We start from the raw sequence: 19,178 nt of genomic DNA on the forward strand, positions 1-19,178 counted from the left end.
ATAAACTCCATAGGAATAGGAAATAAACTCCCCAGAAATAGGAAATAAACTCCCCAGGAATAAGAAATAAACTCCATAGGAATAAGAAATAAACTCCCCAGAAATAGGAAATAAACTCCCCAGAAATAGGAAATAAACTCCATAGGAATAGGAAATAAACTCCATAGGAATAGGAAATAAACTCCACAGAAATAGGAAATAAACTCCCCAGGAATAAGAAATAAACTCCCCAGAAATAGGAAATAAACTTCACAGAAATAGGAAATAAACTCCCCAGAAATAGGAAATAAAGCCCATGGAAATATGAAATAAACCCCACAAAACCAGGGAAACAAACCCCAGAGAAACAGGGAATAAACTTCATGGAAATAGGGAAATAAACTCTGCAGAAATCGAAAATAAACTCCATAAAACCAGGAAATAAACGAATAAACTTCACGGAAATAGGGAAATAAACTCTGCAGAAATCGAAAATAAACTCCATAAAACCAGGAAATAAACCCCAGAGGAGCAGGAAAATAAATCCCACAAAACCAAGGGAGCAAACTCCACTGTGGAAGGGGAACTGGATGGGATTTAATCTCCCTCCCAACCCAGACCAGTCTGGAATTCTGGAATTCTATGAAGAATAATTCAGCCAATTTTCCAGAAAACTTTAAAAATAGGAAAAATCCTTTTTTTTTTCCTAAAAAACAAGAGGAAAACCAATTTTTTTTTTCCTAAAGCAAAACAATGGGATGCATCTTCCATCCTCTTCCCTGAGCAACAAAAGGATTCAGCTCCAAAAATCCTCAAGGGAAGCCTCGTAGTAGCAGCTGCTGATGAAAATATTGCCAATATTTTGGTAAAATAAAATTTTTTGGGTTGGGTGGGAGTTCCCAAAGCCAGCCTGAGTTGCTATTTGAGGAAAACAGGGCACCAGGAACACTGGGAATATTTGTAAACCCAAAATGTGGTGAATGTTTCCCGTCCCCATCAGAAACTCGGGAGAAAATGGAGCAGAATCTCAAAAAACAGCAGGAGAAAATGAAGATTTTCCCTAAATTTAGCCCCTCCCTGGACAGAATCTCAGCTGATTTAAATTGTCTCTTCACTGACTTGTCCACACTCCAAAAAAAACCTGTGATTTTTGCCAAAAAGTGCCAAAAGTGGGATTTGGGAAGCGCTGAGGAATGAGGATTTTGTGGCAGAGGTGTTTGGACCACTCAATTATCAGGTTCCTGGAAATAAAAATCACTTTTATCCCCCAAATTCCTGTCAGAGGGGAGGTAAAGGATTGGGAGATTTGTAATCTTGGGATGTCTTCCTGGAATTCCTGGATTATTTCCTTTATTTCTCCCTTTGGAGCGAAGTCTTGGCTGCAGAAGACACAGAAATTGTAAATCCACGGGGTTGGAAAGTCCAAATTTTACAAATTTAACCTCTGCAAAACAGCCACTCTTATTGATTCCAGGAAGAATCTTTTTTAATTCACTTGATTTTGTTTTAAAAGCAAAAAAAAAATTAAAAAAAATCTGCTTTTCACATATTTTTTATGATGCTGCTTAAAAACCTGAATGTGTTTAATTTCCTTCCACACCCCTTTATGAAATAACCATAAATAAAAGTTACAAATCATCCCAAGAAATGGGAATTTTAGCAAGAACAGGAAAATTTCCCCACTTTGCCTTGTTCCCAAATGTTTTTTTTTCCTGGATTTTGGGGAGTTGTGGATAGCTGGCACATTCATTTGGTGCAAATCCACAGTGGGATTAATTCAAATTAAAACTTTGAGTCTGGCTCTAAATTTGAGGAGAGAGAGAGAAATGGAAAAAAGTGGGAAGGCCTGGAAAAAAAATAAAGATGGAATGAATATCAGAGAAAAATGTCATTTTTTTACATTGTATTTATTGAAAAAAAATAAAAAAAAATCAAAGGAATTGGAATTCAAAGCACAGAGAAAATTCCATTTAATGGAAATTCCTAAGAGGAAATTCTTGTGGGTGAAAAATGTGGTTTTCCCCCCAGGGAAATATAAATATATTTTTATAAAATATATTTTTATATTATATTTATAACATATATTTTCTCCCAATATATAATTGGCAAGCCAAACAATATTTCAATTATATTTTATATATTATATCAATTATATATGTTTATAAATAAATATAAATATATATATATTTCAATAATATATTTATATATTATAATAATATACTATAAATATTATATATATTATATAATATATAATAATATATTTATATATTATATCAATTATATTGATATTTTCAATTATGTCTCCACCAAAATCTCGTTTTCACCCCTCCATTCATTACCCAGAAGGAAAATCTTAAATTGAGGAGGATCCTTCGTTGTGTTCATTTCTCCTTCAAATATTTTAATGGGAAATTTTAACGAGGCTGACCTTGTGTGGTTTCCAATTATGAGAAGAAAATTCCTCCAATATTTGGTTTATTGAGGGAAATATTGGAGCATTGATAGGAATATATTAGAGAAAACAGGGAAATTTCATTTTCACAGAATTGAATGCACAGAAATCCTTTTTTTTTAACTTAAATTGTGGCAGCTAAACCTCAGAAATTCAGCCCAACTCAAGGGATTTGGAGAAAAAGGCAAAGCAGAAAATTCAAACATTCCATTGCCCAAGAAAAATTTTTCCAAGGAAAATCTGAATTTTGACAGCAGGAATTCCCAGGAATAAAACTGGAGAGCTGAAATCAACCCTCTGTTCTCACATGGTTCTGCTACAGCCAGAGCGTGAAAGAATCAAGAATTAAAACCAAAATTCAAAATATTGGTTTAGATTTTAAGGCTGAAAAGAGCAATAATTTTAAGGCTGAAAACTGAGAGAGATAAAAAGAATAATTTTAACGAAAGGAAAATAAAATCCCATCATGATTATCATCTTTATCATCATTAATTTTAATTTTCTTGGCCATAAAACCCTTTTATTCCTGACTCCAAGCAGGAGGAAAAGGACAGGGATGAAATCTTTTGGAAGATTGCACCGACATTGCAAGGAAAAAGCTGGAAAATCAGATTATTTCAGGAATTTCAGCCTGAAAACCCCTAAAGAACAGAACACCCCAAACAAACATCTGAGAGGAGATGGAAACCCTGAGGAGCCCCACGTTTATCACCTCATTTGGGATAAAATGTCCCATTTCTGGTGGATCTCAGCCCATTTCCTAATTCCCATTTTTCCTGGGAATTCCCACACAAACATCTCCCCTCAATTCTGCTTTTTGGATAAATTCCATTATTTTCAGCCCTCCCACACCACTCACTGTGAAATCTTTATTTTCCCTACCAGGACCTGCTCCAGCCTTTCCCATTTCCCTTGGAGAAATTCCCAAATGAGCTCTTCCCATTTTTTCATCCCTAAACTGATTTTTGGGGGGATTTGAACAGGATTTGGGGGATTTTATTCAGGATTTGAACATTGGTTCCAACTGGACTCTTGAGAACAATCAGGAATATTCAGGAATTTCCCTGATTTTTTTTGGTTTTCTTTCTTCTACCTCAGGAAAATTCTGGAATCTCCCCGGTGGCACAAACATTCCTTTGGCTCCGGTGAGAATTCCCTGCCAGATCCATTCGGATCCGTGACTCAGGGATATTTTCCAACCCTCTAAACCCTCCCATCCTTCATTCCCAGATTAATTCCAGCCTGGAGAGCTCCTGATTTATCCCCAAATTTAATCCCAAATTTAATCCCAAATTTAATCCCCAAAATGGCACAATCCCATTTTTTGAGGACTGCAACTTTTCCCAAATTTAATCCCCAAAATGGCACAATCCCATTTTTTGAGGACTGCAAATTTAATCCCAAATTTAATCCCCAAAATGGCACAATCCCATTTTTTGAGGACTGCAACTTTTCCCAAATTTAATCCCCAAAATGGCACAATCCCATTTTTTGAGGACTGCAACTTTTCCCAAATTTAATCCCCAAAATGGCACAATCCCATTTTTTGAGGACTGCAACTTTTCCCAAATTTAATCCCCAAAATGCCACAATCCCATTTTTTGAGGACTGCAACTTTTCCCAAATTTAATCCCCAAAATAGCACAATCCCATTTTTTGAGGATTGCAACTTTTCCTCCTCACAAAGGGAATTAATCCTGAAATCCAGGAGAAATCCTGGTGGTTTCTTTTTTCCCCTCCATTTTTTTTTTTTTTTTTTCCATTTCCTTTGGAATTGACCCATTGGATTTCGCCTTTCCCAGGAAAAGAATTCCCAAAAATTCCCAAAGTTCTGCTGAGGAGCCACGACTTTATTGGGATGCAGTGAGTCAGAGGATGAGAACAGCAAATCCAGGGATTTTCTCATCCCTCCAAACTCCAGGGAGCTCCCTGAAATCCTTCAATTTTCCAGATGATTTTGGGAAGAAATCCCGGAGAACCTTGGGATCAACCCAGGGCTGGAATTTAATCCAGGATCTTGGAAAATTCCAGCAAGAAAAAACAGCAGCACAGGGGGAGATCCCAGATTTTTCCAAAAAAAAAAAACCCCAAAACCCAACAAAACAAAACCAGGGAGATTCCTGAATATTCCTGATTGATCTCAGGAGGTTAAAATCCCAAAAAAAATTCAGTTTATGAGCATCAGGTCTGCTGACCATGAAAAAAAAATGAGTATTTAGGATGGGGTTATTCCCAAAAAAATATAAAATTCCTCTTAGTGAGGGAATGTGCTGTGATTCAGGAATGTTTGGCCTGAAAAATCAGGAGAATTGGTGGAATAAAGTGGTTTTTACAAGCAGGAAATCCCAGCAGAGTAAAAGTTTCCAAATTAAAACTCAAACAGAATCCCCAAAACTTCCTAGAAATTCCTGAAAATTCCAGATTTTTTCTATTTTTTTGTGGGACAAATCAGAGCTGTCATAAAATATCTGAATTTATCTGCAGCATCCAGAAGAGATTCCCAAATATTTCCAGAATATCCTGGGAAATGATCCCTGATGGAACCACAGAGAGGGAAAATAAAATCATGGATTTGATGGAAGAACCTTGGGAAGATATTTGGGCTAAATGTGAATTTTCTGCAGGTTAAAAACTTTTCTGTAGGGAAAAAAATGGGAAAATCCTGCCGTGTTTTTATCACCCACAGTCAGAATTCCCTTAAATTGGGATTTTCCCAGCGATTTTAGATCATTTTGCATCCAGTTCCTATGGATACATCTTTGAACAACCTGGATTTCGCAGGAAACGGAGCAAATTCAGAGCTCTGATGGACACAAAACAAATTCCATTCCTGCCCATGCCCAAAATGTTCCATTTTTCCATAAAATATTCTTTTTTTCCTAATTATTTTAGACATTTTCCAGAGTATTTTCTAAATATTCTCAAATCTGTCTTTTCTAGAGAATAGAAGAGATGAAAAAAAAAATAAATTTAAAAAAATTAATTAAAAAAATCTGCTTTTTGATAACTTTTTATCCACTTAACTGAAATAATCCTGAGCAGAAAGTCCTCAATATCCTGCTGCCACAGTAAAACCCAAACCATTTAATTTTGGACAGAATATGAGGGGAAAACATTTTCCTGAGGATGTTTTCAATGTTCAGATGATTCCTTGGGGAGGAAAACGCTGCCACATCCCCAGTTTTGTTTATTTCTCTTAAAATATCAGATTTTTCTCTTAAAATATTGGATATTTCTCTTAAAAGATCAGATTTTTCTCTTAAAATAACAGATTTTTTCTATTAAAATTACAGATATTTCTCTTAAAATAACACATATTTCTCTTAAAATATCAGATATTTACCTTAAAAGATCAGATATTTATCTTAAAATAACAGAAATTTCTCTTAAAATAAAAGATATTTCTCTTCAGATATCAGATATTTCTCTTAAAATATCGGATTTTTTTCTTAAAATAAAAGTTATTTACCTTAAAATATCAGATATTTCTCTTAAAATATCAGATATTTACCTTAAAATAACAGATATTTCTCTTAAAATAACAGAAATTTCTGTTAAAATAACAGATTTTTCTCTTAAAATATCAGATTTTTTTCTTAAAATATCAGATTTTTCTCTTAAAGTAAAAGATATTTACGTTAAAATATCAGATATTTCTCTTAAAATAACAGATGTTTCTCTTAAAATATCAGATATTTCTCTTAAAATATCAGATATTTCTCTTAAAATAACAGATATTTACCTTAAAATATCAGATATTTACCGTAAAATATCAGATATTTCTCTTAAAATATCAGATATTTACCTTAAAATATCGGATATTTCTCTTAAGATATCAGATTTTTCTCTTAAAATAACGGATATTTCTCTTAAAATATCAGATTTTTTTCTTAAAATATCAGATATTTACCTTAAAATATCAGATATTTACCTTAAAATATCAGATATTTACCTTAAAATAACAAATTTTTCTCTTAAAATAACAGACTTTTCTCTTAAAATAACAATTTTTTCTCTTAAAATATCAGATTTTTTTCTTAAAATATCTGATATTTACCTTAAAATAACAGATTTTTCTCTTAAAATATCAGATATTTCTCTTAAAATAACAGAATTTTCTCTTAAGATATCAGATATTTCTCTTAAAATAACAGACTTTTCTCTTAAAATAACAAATTTTTCTCTTAAAATAACAGAAATTTGTCTTAAAATATCAGATGTTTCTCTTAAAATATCGGATTTTTCTCTTAAAATATCAGATTTTTTCTTAAAATATCAGATACTTCTCTTAAAATATCAGATATTTCTCTTAAAATAACAGATATTATAACAGATATTTCTCTTAAAATATCAGATATTTACCTTAAAATATCAGATTTTGGCTTTGGAATTTCACTCAGTTCATCATCCATAGTCCCTTACATCATGGAATCATTAATTGGGTGTTTTTTGCTAAAAACCTTCAGTAGAATTACTTTAATAAATGCAAAAAATTAAAAAAAACCAAAGCTGATCACAGAAACATCACCAGTGCACTGCTGCCAATCCAAATATTTGTCACTTTTGAATAATATGAATTTATTGAATAAATGTAATTTATTCATTTATATATATTCATTATTAATTTATTCCTTTATTTTCCCAGCACTTACTTTGGTAGAGTTTTCAAGTGGTTTTCTCTTAACTCCAAAATTCGCAATTTAACAAGTCTGGAAACAGGAGAGGAAATAATTAATGCATTTAAATTAAAGAATCCATCAGGATGGTTTGAAATTATTTCTTTTCATTTGAAGAAATCTGGTTTATGCAAAAATAATTCAGTTTTCAGTTCTTGTGGGGCTGGCACAAAAATCAGAGCCAAATAATTTCATGTAATGTCTGCCCTTATCTGAATTCTCCTGAAAAACTCTCACATTTATCAGGTTTTCCCAGCAATTTTAAATTCATTTTAATGAAATTAAATTTATTAAATTATAAATTAAATTTAATGAAATTAATTCATAAATTCATTTGTGACTCCAGCAAGGGAAACACAGAAAAAGTTGGGAATTTTGGAAGAAACAAATGAACAAAAAAAACCCAAGAAGAAAATGAAAGCAAGGTTTGTAAATGTCAGGTCCCAGATAGATCAGACAGGAGGGAAATAACAATAATGAAGGGAATAGAGTCAGTTCATAAATATAAAATATAAAATATAAAAAGATAAAAAATAAAATATAAAATATAAAAATATAAAATATAAAATAAAAATATAAAATATAAAATATAAAATATAAAATTATAAAATATAAAATAAAAATAAAAATACAAAATATAAAATATAAAAATATAAATATAAATATAAACTAAAATATAAAATATATAAATATAAAATAAAAAATATAAATATTAATATTAAATATAAAAATATAAAATATAAAATATAAAAATATAGAATATAAAATATAGAAATATATAATATAAAACATAAAATATAAAAATATAAAAAGAAAAATATAGAATATAGAAATATAAATTATATAAATATAAATTATAAAATATAAAAAATAAAAATATAAAAATATAGAAATATAAAATCAGCATTTGTGCAATCAGATATTTTCTGCTAAAAGATTTGGGCTCCTAAACCTGTCCCAGATCCCAGATATATTTATTTATAATAATAAATAAAAGAAATAATAATAAATAAAAGAAATAATAACAAATAAATGAAATAATAACAAATAAATGAAATAATAACAAATAAATGATATAATAATAAATAAAAGAAATAATAATAAATAAATGAAATAATAATAAAAGAAATAATAATAAATAAATGAAATAATAACAAATAAATGAAATAAAAACAAATAAATGATATAATAATAAATAAAAGAAATAATAAAAAAATAAATTAAATAAGAATAAATAAAAGAAATTAAAATAAATAAATGAAATAATAATAAAAGAAATAATAATAAATAAATGAAATAATAATAAATAAATGAAATAAGAAAACTTTTGCCCAGGCTGCTGCAAGGACCAGCCTAAAGCTGGGCTTGGGTGATTTCTGTGACAGCACCTGAGCTTTGCTCTGCTGCTCTGTCCTTGCCCAGGGGGACAATCCAGGGGCAGAAATTCCAGCAATTCCCAGTGGAATAAAGCCCAAGGGCAGAAATTCCAGCAATTCCCAGTGGAATAAAGCCCAAGATAATAAATTCCAGCAATTCCCAGTGGAATAAAGCCCAAGGGCAGAAATTCCAGCAATTCCCAGTGGAATAAAGCCCAAGATCAGAAATTCCAGCAATTCCCAATGGAATAAAGCCCAAGATCAGAAATTCCAGCAATTCCCAATGGAATAAAGCCCAGGGGCAGAAATTCCAGCAATTCCCAATGGAATAAAGCCCAAGGGCCGAAATTCCAGCAATTCCCAATGGAATAAAGCCCAAGGGCAGAAAAATTCCAGCAATTCCCAGTGGAATAAAGCCCAAGATCAGAAATTCCAGCAATTCCCAGTGGAATAAAGTCCAAGATCAGAAATTCCAGCAATTCCCAGTGGAATAAAGCCCAAGGACTGAAATTCCAGCAATTCCCAGTGGAATAAAGTCCAAGATCAGAAATTCCAGCAATTCCCAGTGGAATAAAGCCCAAGGGCAGAAATTCCAGCAATTCCCAATGGAATAAAGCCCAAGATCAGAAATTCCAGGAATTCCCAGTGGAATAAAGTCCCCATTTCTGCCAGGGCTGTGCAGGGTGAGGATCCCACTGTCCCCTCCTGTGGGAATTGGGTTAACACCCGGGTTTTGTCCTGAGCTAACATTTCTTGCTCTTGCTGTGGTTGTTTTTGCTGCTCCCCATCCCTTCTGTCCTTGGTCTCCTCTCCCATTCTGCTCCCACATTTCCTCTCATTTCCACCTCTCCCAGCTCCTTCTTTCTGCCCCTCTGGCTCAGCCCTCCCTGGGCAGAGCTGCTGCTCCAAGGCTGAGCCTCCCTAAGCTCAGCTCAGCTCACCTTGCCCAAAGTGCTCCTGCTGCCCCACAAAACAGAGCTCAAAAGCCAAAATCTCTGGGTTTTCAGTTCAGGTTTTCAAGGGGAGCCGGCTTTGAGCTGGTCCCTGGAGCCTGAGCCGGGTTCAAACCGCAGGAATGCGCTGCAGTGACTCATTCTTACCTTCCAAAGTTAGCTGGAAGAAACTCCAAAAAGGCATCATTTAGATAGAGCTGGGTCAAATTTAGAAGTTGTGTGAAGCCATCTGGCAGCCTAAAAAAAACAGAGCAAACCTTAATGCTCACCCCAGTTGCCATGGAGATAATAACAATGTATATTTAGAAGCAGAAAGGTGACTTTTCTCTCTCACCTTCTTCTTCTACCCAAATTCTCCTGAAGAACTCACTTTTTACAGACATTTTTGCCCATTCCCATCATCTCTGCATTGCTACAAACAGGAAATGCAGAGGCCTGGCACATTCAGGGACAGCAGCTCTTTCTCCCTTCCTGCTTGAGGGATTTAAACCAAAGGTCTCTTCTCTCTCTTCTCTTCTCTTCTCTTCTCTTCTCTTCTCTTCTCTTCTCTTCTCTTCTCTTCTCTTCTCTTCTCTTCTCTTCTCTTCTCTTCTCTTCTCTTCTCTCTTCTCTCTTCTCTTCTCTTCTCTTCTCTCTCTTCTCTTCTCTTCTCTTCTCTTCTCTTCTCTTCTCTTCTCTTCTCTTCTCTTCTCTTCTCTTCTCTTCTCTTCTCTTCTCTTCTCTTCTCTTCTCTTCTCTTCTCTTCTCTCTCTCCTCTCCTCTCTCTCCTCTCCTCTCCTCCTCTCCTCTCCTCTCCTCTCCTCTCCTCTCCTCTCCTCTCCTCTCCTCTCCTCTCCTCTCCTCTCCTCTCCTCTCCTCTCCTCTCCTCTCCTCTCCTCTCCTCTCCTCTCCTCTCCTCTCCTCTCCTCTCCTCTCCTCTCCTCTCCTCTCCTCTCCTCTCCTCTCCTCTCCTCTCCTCTCCTCTCCTCTCCTCTCCTCTCCTCTCCTCTCCTCTCCTCTCCTCTCCTCTCCTCTCCTCTCCTCTCCTCTCCTCTCCTCTCCTCTCTCCTCTCCTCTCCTCTCCTCTCCTCTCCTCTCCTCTCCTCTCCTCTCCTCTCTCCTCTCCTCTCCTCTTCTCTTCTCTTCTCTTCTCTTCTCCCTTCCCCTTCCCCTTCCCCTTCCCCTTCCCCTTCCCCTTCCCCTTCCTTCTTCCCTTCTTTTTCTCTTCATCCATTTATCTTCTCCTCTAATTCTTCCTCTCTCTCCCTCTTCCTTTCTCTCTATTTTTTTAAACTGAAACATCAACATTCTCCCTTTCTCCCCTTCACTCCACTTTGTAAATCCTGGATCTAAACACATCTTTTGTCGCTATTCTTGCAAGATTTTGGAAGGAGTAAGGAGTAAGGAATAAGGAGTAAGGAGTAAGGAGTAAGGAGTAAGGAGTAAGGAGTAAGGAGTGAGGAATAAGGAATAAGGAATAAGGAATAAGGAATAAGGAATAAGGAATAAGGAATAAAAGGAATAAGGAATAAGGAATAAGGAATAAGGAATAAGGAATAAGGAATAAGGAATAAGGAATAAGGAATAAGGAGTAAGGAATAAGGAATAAGGAATAAGGAATAAGGAATAAGGAATAAGGAATAAGGAATAAGGAATAAGGAATAAGGAATAAGGAATAAGGAATAAGGAATAAGGAATAAGGAATAAGGAATAAGGAATAAGGAATAAGGGCAGGTGAAGTCTCACCCCCGTGTTCAGTGCCCAGCCTGACTGGCACCATCAGAGCACTCAGATCTCAGATAAAGCCGGGTTTAAATGAGAAGGACACTCAGACTAACCCTGAGAAGGGCTGGACACAAAGCCCTGAGCTCTGGGCTCATGTGGAGCACATTTTGTGCCCTTGGGATGAGCAAAACGAGCTCCAGGTACTCACTTGGACACGGGATTGACGCTGGCTTCGATTATGGTTAAACACTTACAACACTTAATGTTTTCTGGGAAATCTTGGATTCCTAAAAAAAAACATGGAGAGAATGTTAGATACACAGAAATATTTATTAGATACAGAAAAAAACCATTATCTACACAAAAACTCTTCAGCCTGGTCTGTTCATAAATGCTTCACTGGGATTTTCAGTTCAGACTTCAGCTCGAAGCAGGAAGGAAACACAGTTTGGAATTATCATCCCAAAGGTGATGCTCAAACCCTAAATAAATGCACAAAAATACAAAAATATAACTCTTCTGCTAATGCTTGGTTTAGGTAATGTTCTAGAATTAACAGTGACATAATTGGTGCTGAGATTTGTGCTTTCATCGCTTCCCAAATTGCTTTTCTCTCACAGAATCCTCCGGGCCTCCACTGAGGGGAATTTTCCCAACATTTCCAGGAGTTCCTCGTTTTTTAAAAACAAAGACCCTCGAGCTCAGCCAGCAAAGGTTTTTAGGCCCATCAATGTGAAAACACAGAACTGGGAATGCACAGCAGCAAATCCAGATAAATCCTGGGAATTGTTTAAGCCCCCCACACCCCAGTGAGCTCTAAACCTCTTTGAAAGCGGGATTTTCCCAAGTGCATGGAAAAGTGGCCTCACATTCCTCTTCCCATCTGGGGAGGAGCCCTCAGAGCACAGGACACTGAAGAAAACTCAATTTTACACGGGAAAAAACAGAGCTGGAATTCCACGGATCCTCCCCCAGAGCGCCAGGCGGGAAAACCTGAGGCGGAGCTTGGAGTAAAAACTTCCTGGCGGCTCCCAGTGGTTTTTTTTTTTGGGGATCCTTGGGATTGGAAGCGCTCACCGTTCTTGCTGATGTCGAGCTCGCGGAGGTTGACCAGGCTGGCGATGGAGGTGGGGAGGCTGGAGAGGTCGTTGTCGGGAATGCTCAGCTTCCGCAGGGCCTGGCAGTTGAACAGTTGCTGTTCCAGGAATTTCATGGAGAGGGGGGGGAAAAGAAAATTCCGTTTGGGATCGTTATTGACACACAAACATCCGCCACGGCAGAATTCCAGCCTCCAGTTGGGTTTTTTTTGGGAAGGCATTCCAGGGGTAAGTGGAATAGGTTGTGAGTAGCAGGAACGTTCAAAACCTGTAAACTCATTGCAATCAATATCTTGGGAATTTTGATATAATTTCATAGAGTTCATATTTATTGAGATATTTCACATTTGTCATAAAAATCCCCTGATTTTTTGTGCCTCCTGCTAAATTAAAATATTTGATTTCGTAATTAAATTTCATGGCAGATTTTAAGAGACTGTGACTGCATTCAGATTAAATAATTATCCTCAAGATCCAATAATGCTTTGACATTATCCAGAGGATACTTTCTTGAAATCCTTGCCCAAAAGTCAGGACTCAATTCTAATTTTTCCATCAAACTCCAATTTTATAGAAGCAGATTCCCAGTTTCCACCAGGAATTCCTTTGGGAGCTGAGGAAAGCTCAGAACTCGGAGTTCTGACCCCACCTGGACCCACCCAAGGCTTTGGAAGTGCTGGAGGAAGAAGCCAAATTAAAAATCTTCCCTCTGGAATGATTTTATGAAGCACTGTTGCACCAGAAGGAATGTGAGACACAGAGTATGGGAATGACGTCCCAAAATTGGGTTTTTTTCACCCACTGGATGCTTAACAGATATTTTTCCTGGTCTCCAGATCTCCCTGGCCATCAGGATTTTGTTGGAATCATCATTCCCTCTGTCCTTGCACAACTTGAATTCCTCTCAGGCCACATCCAAGCGATGCTACCGAGCTCTGAGTTATAAAACCAGGGTTTTATTCTGCACCTCTGGGGAGAATTCCATCCCACTCATGTTTTTCTGGATGCTGATTCCAATGACTCCACTCTCATCCAGATCAATTTTACCTTTATTAGTCATCAATTCACTTGACTCACACAAAGAAAGGATTTTTTGCAGCAGGAGAATGAAGTCAAAGGCAAAGAGAATAAAAAGACTTGGCTGGATTTAGCCAAAAAAAGAGTAAGAAATATAAAAACATCTTGTAAACCTTTTAAAAAAACCAGAGAAATACAAGAAACGAAGAACTAAAAAACAGCAGGAAAAGAATCATCATTATGATACCTAAAATGGAAAGTAAAAACAAAAATAAAATCAGGCAGAATGAGTTCAAGGCATCAATTCCATGTAAAATAATTTACTGGGTCCTAGAGCATCACGTGAAACTAAATTAGAGCTGGACTTAACTGAGTTGTTTCCTCATTAAATAATAAAACATCACCAAGACTTTTGATTCAAAAGAATTTTGTAATATCAGGAGCACAGAATATTTGGAGAAGAACAGAAAATGACCAAGATTTTCCTCTGGAAGAAATTCTTTGAAATCACATTTAGAGAGGGAGGAGAGGATGGTGGAGTTTGATGTATAACACAAAAGTTCATGTTAAGTAATGCAGTGCCGGTTTCATGGAACAAAAAGGCATTTTCTCTCCTGGAATATTAATTCAGTGATGGAAAAAAAAGCCTTGAGCTCTGCAGCAAAAACACCTCGAGCAGAAAATTTGATAAAGGAATTATTTCAGCTGTTGAATTCCTGTAACAATTAATAAAGGCTTAAGACAAAAACTGATGAGTGCTATTAACACTGCCATTAATCTTCCCCTCCACAGGGCCAAGATTATGTTAAACTCCATTTACTCCAAATTAAAATTATCACCTTCATCCCAATTTCAGCATTTTGGACCCCTTCCCTTTGGTCTCCATCTTTTTCCATACAGAATTCTGGCATCTTGCTTTGATATATTTGTTTTCCATCAAGCCTAAGTCTGAAACACTTTGATAATTCCAAGAGGCCCAACCCAATTATCCCAAAAATCCCTCCCTAAATGAGACACTTCCAGTATTCCTCAGGAGCAGAAGGAAAAGAAGGGAATGGAGAAAGAAGGAGAAGAAAGAGGAGAAGAAGGAGAAGAAGGAGAAGAAGAAAGAGGAGAAGAAAGAGGAGAAGAAGGAGAAGAAGAAAGAGGAGAAGAAAGAGGAGAAGAAAGAGGAGAAGAAGGAGGAGAAGAAGGAGAAGAAGAAAGAGGAGAAGAAAGAGGAGAAAGAGAAGAAAGAGGAGAAGAAAGAGGAGAAGAAAGAGGAGAAGAAAGAGGAGAAGAAAGAGGAGAAGAAAGAGGAGAAGAAGGAGGAGAAGAAGGAGGAGAAGAAAGAGGAGAAGAAGGAGAAGAAGGAGAAGAAGAAAGAGGAGAAGAAAGAGGAGAAGAAGGAGGAGAAGAAGGAGGAGAAGAAGGAGGAGAAGAAGGAGGAGAAGAAGGAGGAGAAGAAGGAGGAGGAGGAGAAGATGGAGAAGATGGAGAAGATGGAGAAGATGGAGAAGATGGAGAAGATGGAGAAGATGGAGAAGGAAGAGAAATGGGACCTCCTGAGCAGGTTTTCTCCAGGATCCATTTGGGATTTCTGGGGACAGAACCCAGCTGGTTCTGTGCTGTGTCTCCAGGAAAGCTCAGGCATCTCTCCACAGCATTTTTCCATGAAAATAAAGGGATTTTGGCTGCCCTGCCCCACCATCTGTGCAGAATTCCTCCACGGAGTGAGACCTCTCAAGCAATGAACCATCACATCCCAGCAAAGCAACTCCATGGCATGGAAAAATCACATTTTGTACTTTGGTAAATGGAATTTTCACTAAGTCTCTGTGCAGCACAAATGGGAAATTTGCTGTGAGATGATGGAGAATGGAGCAATGTTTAATTAAAGGCTTGTAAGCATTTTTAATTATTGTGGAGAAAAATTCCATTAAGGCCTGGATCCCATCCCTTCACGCTTCATTATGGAGCCAGCACCTGCCAGGAATTGGTTTTTCCACCTTTCCCTCTTTTGTTTCCAGAACATTTTGGTTCCAGTAACTTTTAATTCCTTCTAGCAAACACTGATCAGCAGGAGAACGGATTGGAAGATTCCAGAAGAGGAGTTTTACTCGGGAATGATGGCTTGGATGATCTCAGGGCAGTTGTGAAACTCCTGCTTGGACAGTTGGCATTCCTGGGATATCCCACAGGGATAAAGGGCTGATCCTGATGGAGAGGAGAGCCCTGGCATTCCTGGGATATCCCACAGGGATAAAGGAATGATCCTGACAGAGATAGTGGCCCTGGCATTCCTGGGATATCCCACAGGGATAAAGGGCTGATCCTGACCAAGAGGAGAGCCCTGGCATTCCCAGGAATATCCCACAGGGATAAAGGGCTGATCCTGACACAGGGGACAGCCCTGGCATTCCTGGGATATCCCACAGGGATAAAGGGCTGATCCTGACAGAGAGGAGAGCCCTGGCATTCCTGGGATATCCCACAGGGATAAAGGGCTGATCCTGACAGAGAGAGCAACCCTGGCATTCCTGGGATATCCCACAGGGATACAGGGCTGGCCCCGAAGGACAGCTTGCTTTGAAAAGCAGGGATAGAGGATCCAAAGGCAGCGGTGACTCCTGATCCAGGTACAGGACACCACAGGAATTTCCAGAACCATTTCTTTTGGAGAATTGTTTTCCCCAGTTTCAGGCCCCAAGCTGCCCCGTTCCTGTGCTGTGAAGGAGGAGCAGCAGTCCCTACTCCCCCAGTCCAGCCCCAATTCCAAGGAATATTCCTGGATTCCATCTCCACCTCTCCCAGGAGCTCCAGCAGTCCCAGAGCCGGGCGCACACCCCGGGCCAGCAGGACAGGGATTACCTTGGGAAGCTCCTCGATCTGGTTGGCATCGAGGTAAAGCTCCTCCAGGGTCCTCTCGAAGTTGAAAACCTCCTTTGGCACCTGCTGCAGGCCACAGTGGGAATAATCCAGCACGGAGACGATCTCCTCCTCCCCGCGGAAACACCGGCACGGCACCAGGCGGCCGATCAGCTTCCTTTTGGAGGTCATCTCCAAGCAGCATACTGAGGGAAAAAGGCAGGAAAAACGGGATTCTGACAGCAGCAGCGCTCTGGGGGAAGGTTCTTGGGAGTTATTCTAGGGATTGCAGCGCACTGAACGCGGTTTTCCCCAGGGACATCCGGAGTGTGCATTGTGCAGTTTTTGTGGAACTTTTCTGGAATGGAGAGGTGGGATTTGGAGTGGGATGAGAAAACCTGGACCCTGCAGCTGTTCCCCACTCTGGGATGGAAGGGAACGCACCAAGCCCAGCCACAAGCTCAGCTTTAATGGGAAAATGAGCCACGGGAAGCCACAAAATCCAAACCCATCCATGGGAGCGCAGAGCCACGGCCGGTCCCAGCCCAGTCCTGGCAGAGGCTCAGGGGGAGGCACCTGGCTGTGATTCCCATGGGAAATGGGCATTATCCCTGGATCCCCCACAGCCCCAGAGCTCCCACAGCCGCTTCCCAGAGCCTCCTGTGGCAGCTGAGGAAAGCAGGAACGGAATCCTTGGCTACAGAGCAATCCCAAACCCTTCCTGCTCCTCCCGTGCCACCACGCTCTGCTGGAAACTCCAAGAGGGGATTTCGCAAAATCCACTCCTTTTCCTGCACTAAAATACACATCCAGGAGGTTTTCCCAGGCTTCTGCCACCCTCAATCCCAACCATCAGAGCCTCCTCAGCCCCAGCAAGCGCCTTCCCACAGCGCCCTGCCCCAACAGCGGATTTGGAACGCGTCAAACACTCCCTAAATCCATCCTGGACACCTTCAGGAGTTACTTAAACATTCTGGATAAGCCAGGCTGTCCTGAAATGTGTTTACCACAAAGGCAAGGAGGGCTCAACCTTCAACTCCTGTTTTCCAAACCGCTCCCAAGGTTTTGAGTCGTATTTAGGGGGAAAAAAGACACTAAATTAGTGCAAATAAAGCAAAATAAAGCTTTTGTAGAAAGCACCGGTATGGAATGGAAGGACCTGGGCTACGATTGAAAGGAGTGGAATTTCACGCCCTGTGGGCTTGTGGTAATTAAACCTTTTATTAATTTCAGCATTATTAATTCCTCCCCTGGACTAGTTCCAGCTTTGGTAATTACACTTTGCTTCCCTACTTTTTGCTCTCTCCTGATGTTCAGAGATCCTTTCCTTGGTGCTGGTGGCTGCTCATGGAAAAGGATCAGTCCAGGAGCCACAGCAGCTCCATCCATTCCTGAATCCCTGCAGGGGATTCCTCATCCCTCTTCCACCTCCTGGAAACACCAGAGCTTGATGCTTTTCCCCATTCAAGAGCTAAAATTCCCCACAGCTGAGTCCTGAGCTCATTGCCCCACGTCACACAGGAAGATCAGACCCTCCAAAAGAGCTCGAAAATGAGATTATTTCTTGAATGAAGACAGATAAATGAGGAAAGCAGCATAAAATAACCTGCTCCTGCTCAGCTCCAGCAAGCAGCTCATTATCACTTCCTGCAGTTTATTGTCTTATAAAGAAACTCCTTCATCCGAGGAAAACAGGAGCTTTATGGAAATCAATGACAATAAAACACAATCCCTGCTCAATTCATGGATCTTTTGTGCAGGAAAACACTAATCCCTGTTTATCAGGAGGCACAGGAGAAGCCATTTCCCTCACCTGCTGGAAAGACAGAGAAAACTGCTGCTGGTTCACCCCAATGATTTAAAGATGGGATGAAACAGCTGAAGGGATTCCAGCATTCCAAATATCTTGGAACAACAGGACAAAAGACAGAACAATTTCTTTTTTCATCTCAAAAGTTTTAACCTCTGCAGTGCCTGGGATGGTGGAAGGTCCCTGCCTGTGGCAGGCTGGGGTGGGATGAAGTTTAAGATCTCTTCCAACCCCATCCCTTCTGGAATTCTGGGATCCCTGGAGAGTCAGGCAGGGGGTGTAGAACAGAGCTGGTGAAGATGCTGCTACAAAAAGCCCCCAAAGTCACCTTGGTGTAATTAGCAGGGTTAATCAATCGTTAATTGGCTGTTTTTCAGGATACATTAATGAGGGACTTAATTTTTCTCCCGGACAAGTTTTCCATGGAACACCTCATGAAGAGTTGGCATCTCAGGGAGTTGTTGTTGTCACAGTGAATAACCAGAGCCAAAATTCAACCAGGGCTAAAGCCAGCACTTCTGGGCTCTCAGGAACCCACCTGAGCTGGCTGACAGGGTAAAAACACCAAACAGAAAACACCAAACCCCTCCTGCTCTTCCAGTTTCATTCAGAAAACTCCAAGAAATCCCATTTACAGGGATCTGGCAGAGCTAGGGAGCTACTGAGAAAAGCTGAAAATCAAGAACTCGGAAGGTGGATGGGAGTGTGGCAGGGCTGGAATGAGCAGTAAAACATTTGCCAGAGGGTTCAGAAAATAGGGATTATTTCCAGAGCAGCAGGGAATTCTCTTCAGTGCCTCCTTTGTCACACATCTCACACAAGGGGTGGTTTTTCTGCTCCTGTTTTCTTTCTCTTATTAGCAGCAAAATCAACACCATTAATAAGGAATTCCTTCCCAGCATCCCATCTAAATCTCCAATAAAGAATCCAGTGGAAACCTCCCCTTCTTTAAAGCACATCCATTTTTTCTCCAACCTCATACAAGACTTGTTTGGAAAGCAGGAGCCCTCTCTGGAGCATTTTCCAGGATTCCTGGGAGGTGTTCCAGGGTGTCTGCTCCCTCCTCTGACTTAAGGCAGGCACTGGGAATTTCCCAGTTTGTTCCAATACCCCTGAATTTACATTTTCTCTGCCAAAAGAGGCTTGGTACCAGGGACTACACATAAGAAATGGAGCAAAGCTGAGCTTGAGGTTGGAATTAAAAAGGAAAACAACCCTCAGTCACATTTCCTTCATCCCAAAGCCTTTTCCCCATGGATATTCTCCT

At 39.1% G+C, this 19,178-nt stretch overlaps 1 protein-coding gene across 1 annotated transcript in view; it reads right to left on the bottom strand.

Annotated features, from left to right (window-relative positions):
* The window catches only part of LRRC7 (leucine rich repeat containing 7), a 102,920-nt gene that overhangs the window by 43,662 nt on the left and 40,080 nt on the right, over positions 1–19,178 (bottom strand). Inside the window, exons 2-6 of the mRNA XM_058842544.1 lie at positions 16,105–16,307; positions 12,218–12,335; positions 11,349–11,427; positions 9,584–9,673; positions 7,084–7,140 (exon numbers count right to left, since the gene is read on the bottom strand). Coding sequence (XP_058698527.1) covers positions 7,084–7,140; positions 9,584–9,673; positions 11,349–11,427; positions 12,218–12,335; positions 16,105–16,307 — 547 coding nt within the window. The remainder of the gene's footprint in view (positions 1–7,083; positions 7,141–9,583; positions 9,674–11,348; positions 11,428–12,217; positions 12,336–16,104; positions 16,308–19,178) is intronic.

The sequence above is a fragment of the Poecile atricapillus genome, chromosome 7 (assembly GCF_030490865.1).
Source record: "Poecile atricapillus isolate bPoeAtr1 chromosome 7, bPoeAtr1.hap1, whole genome shotgun sequence".
NCBI lineage: Eukaryota > Metazoa > Chordata > Aves > Passeriformes > Paridae > Poecile > Poecile atricapillus.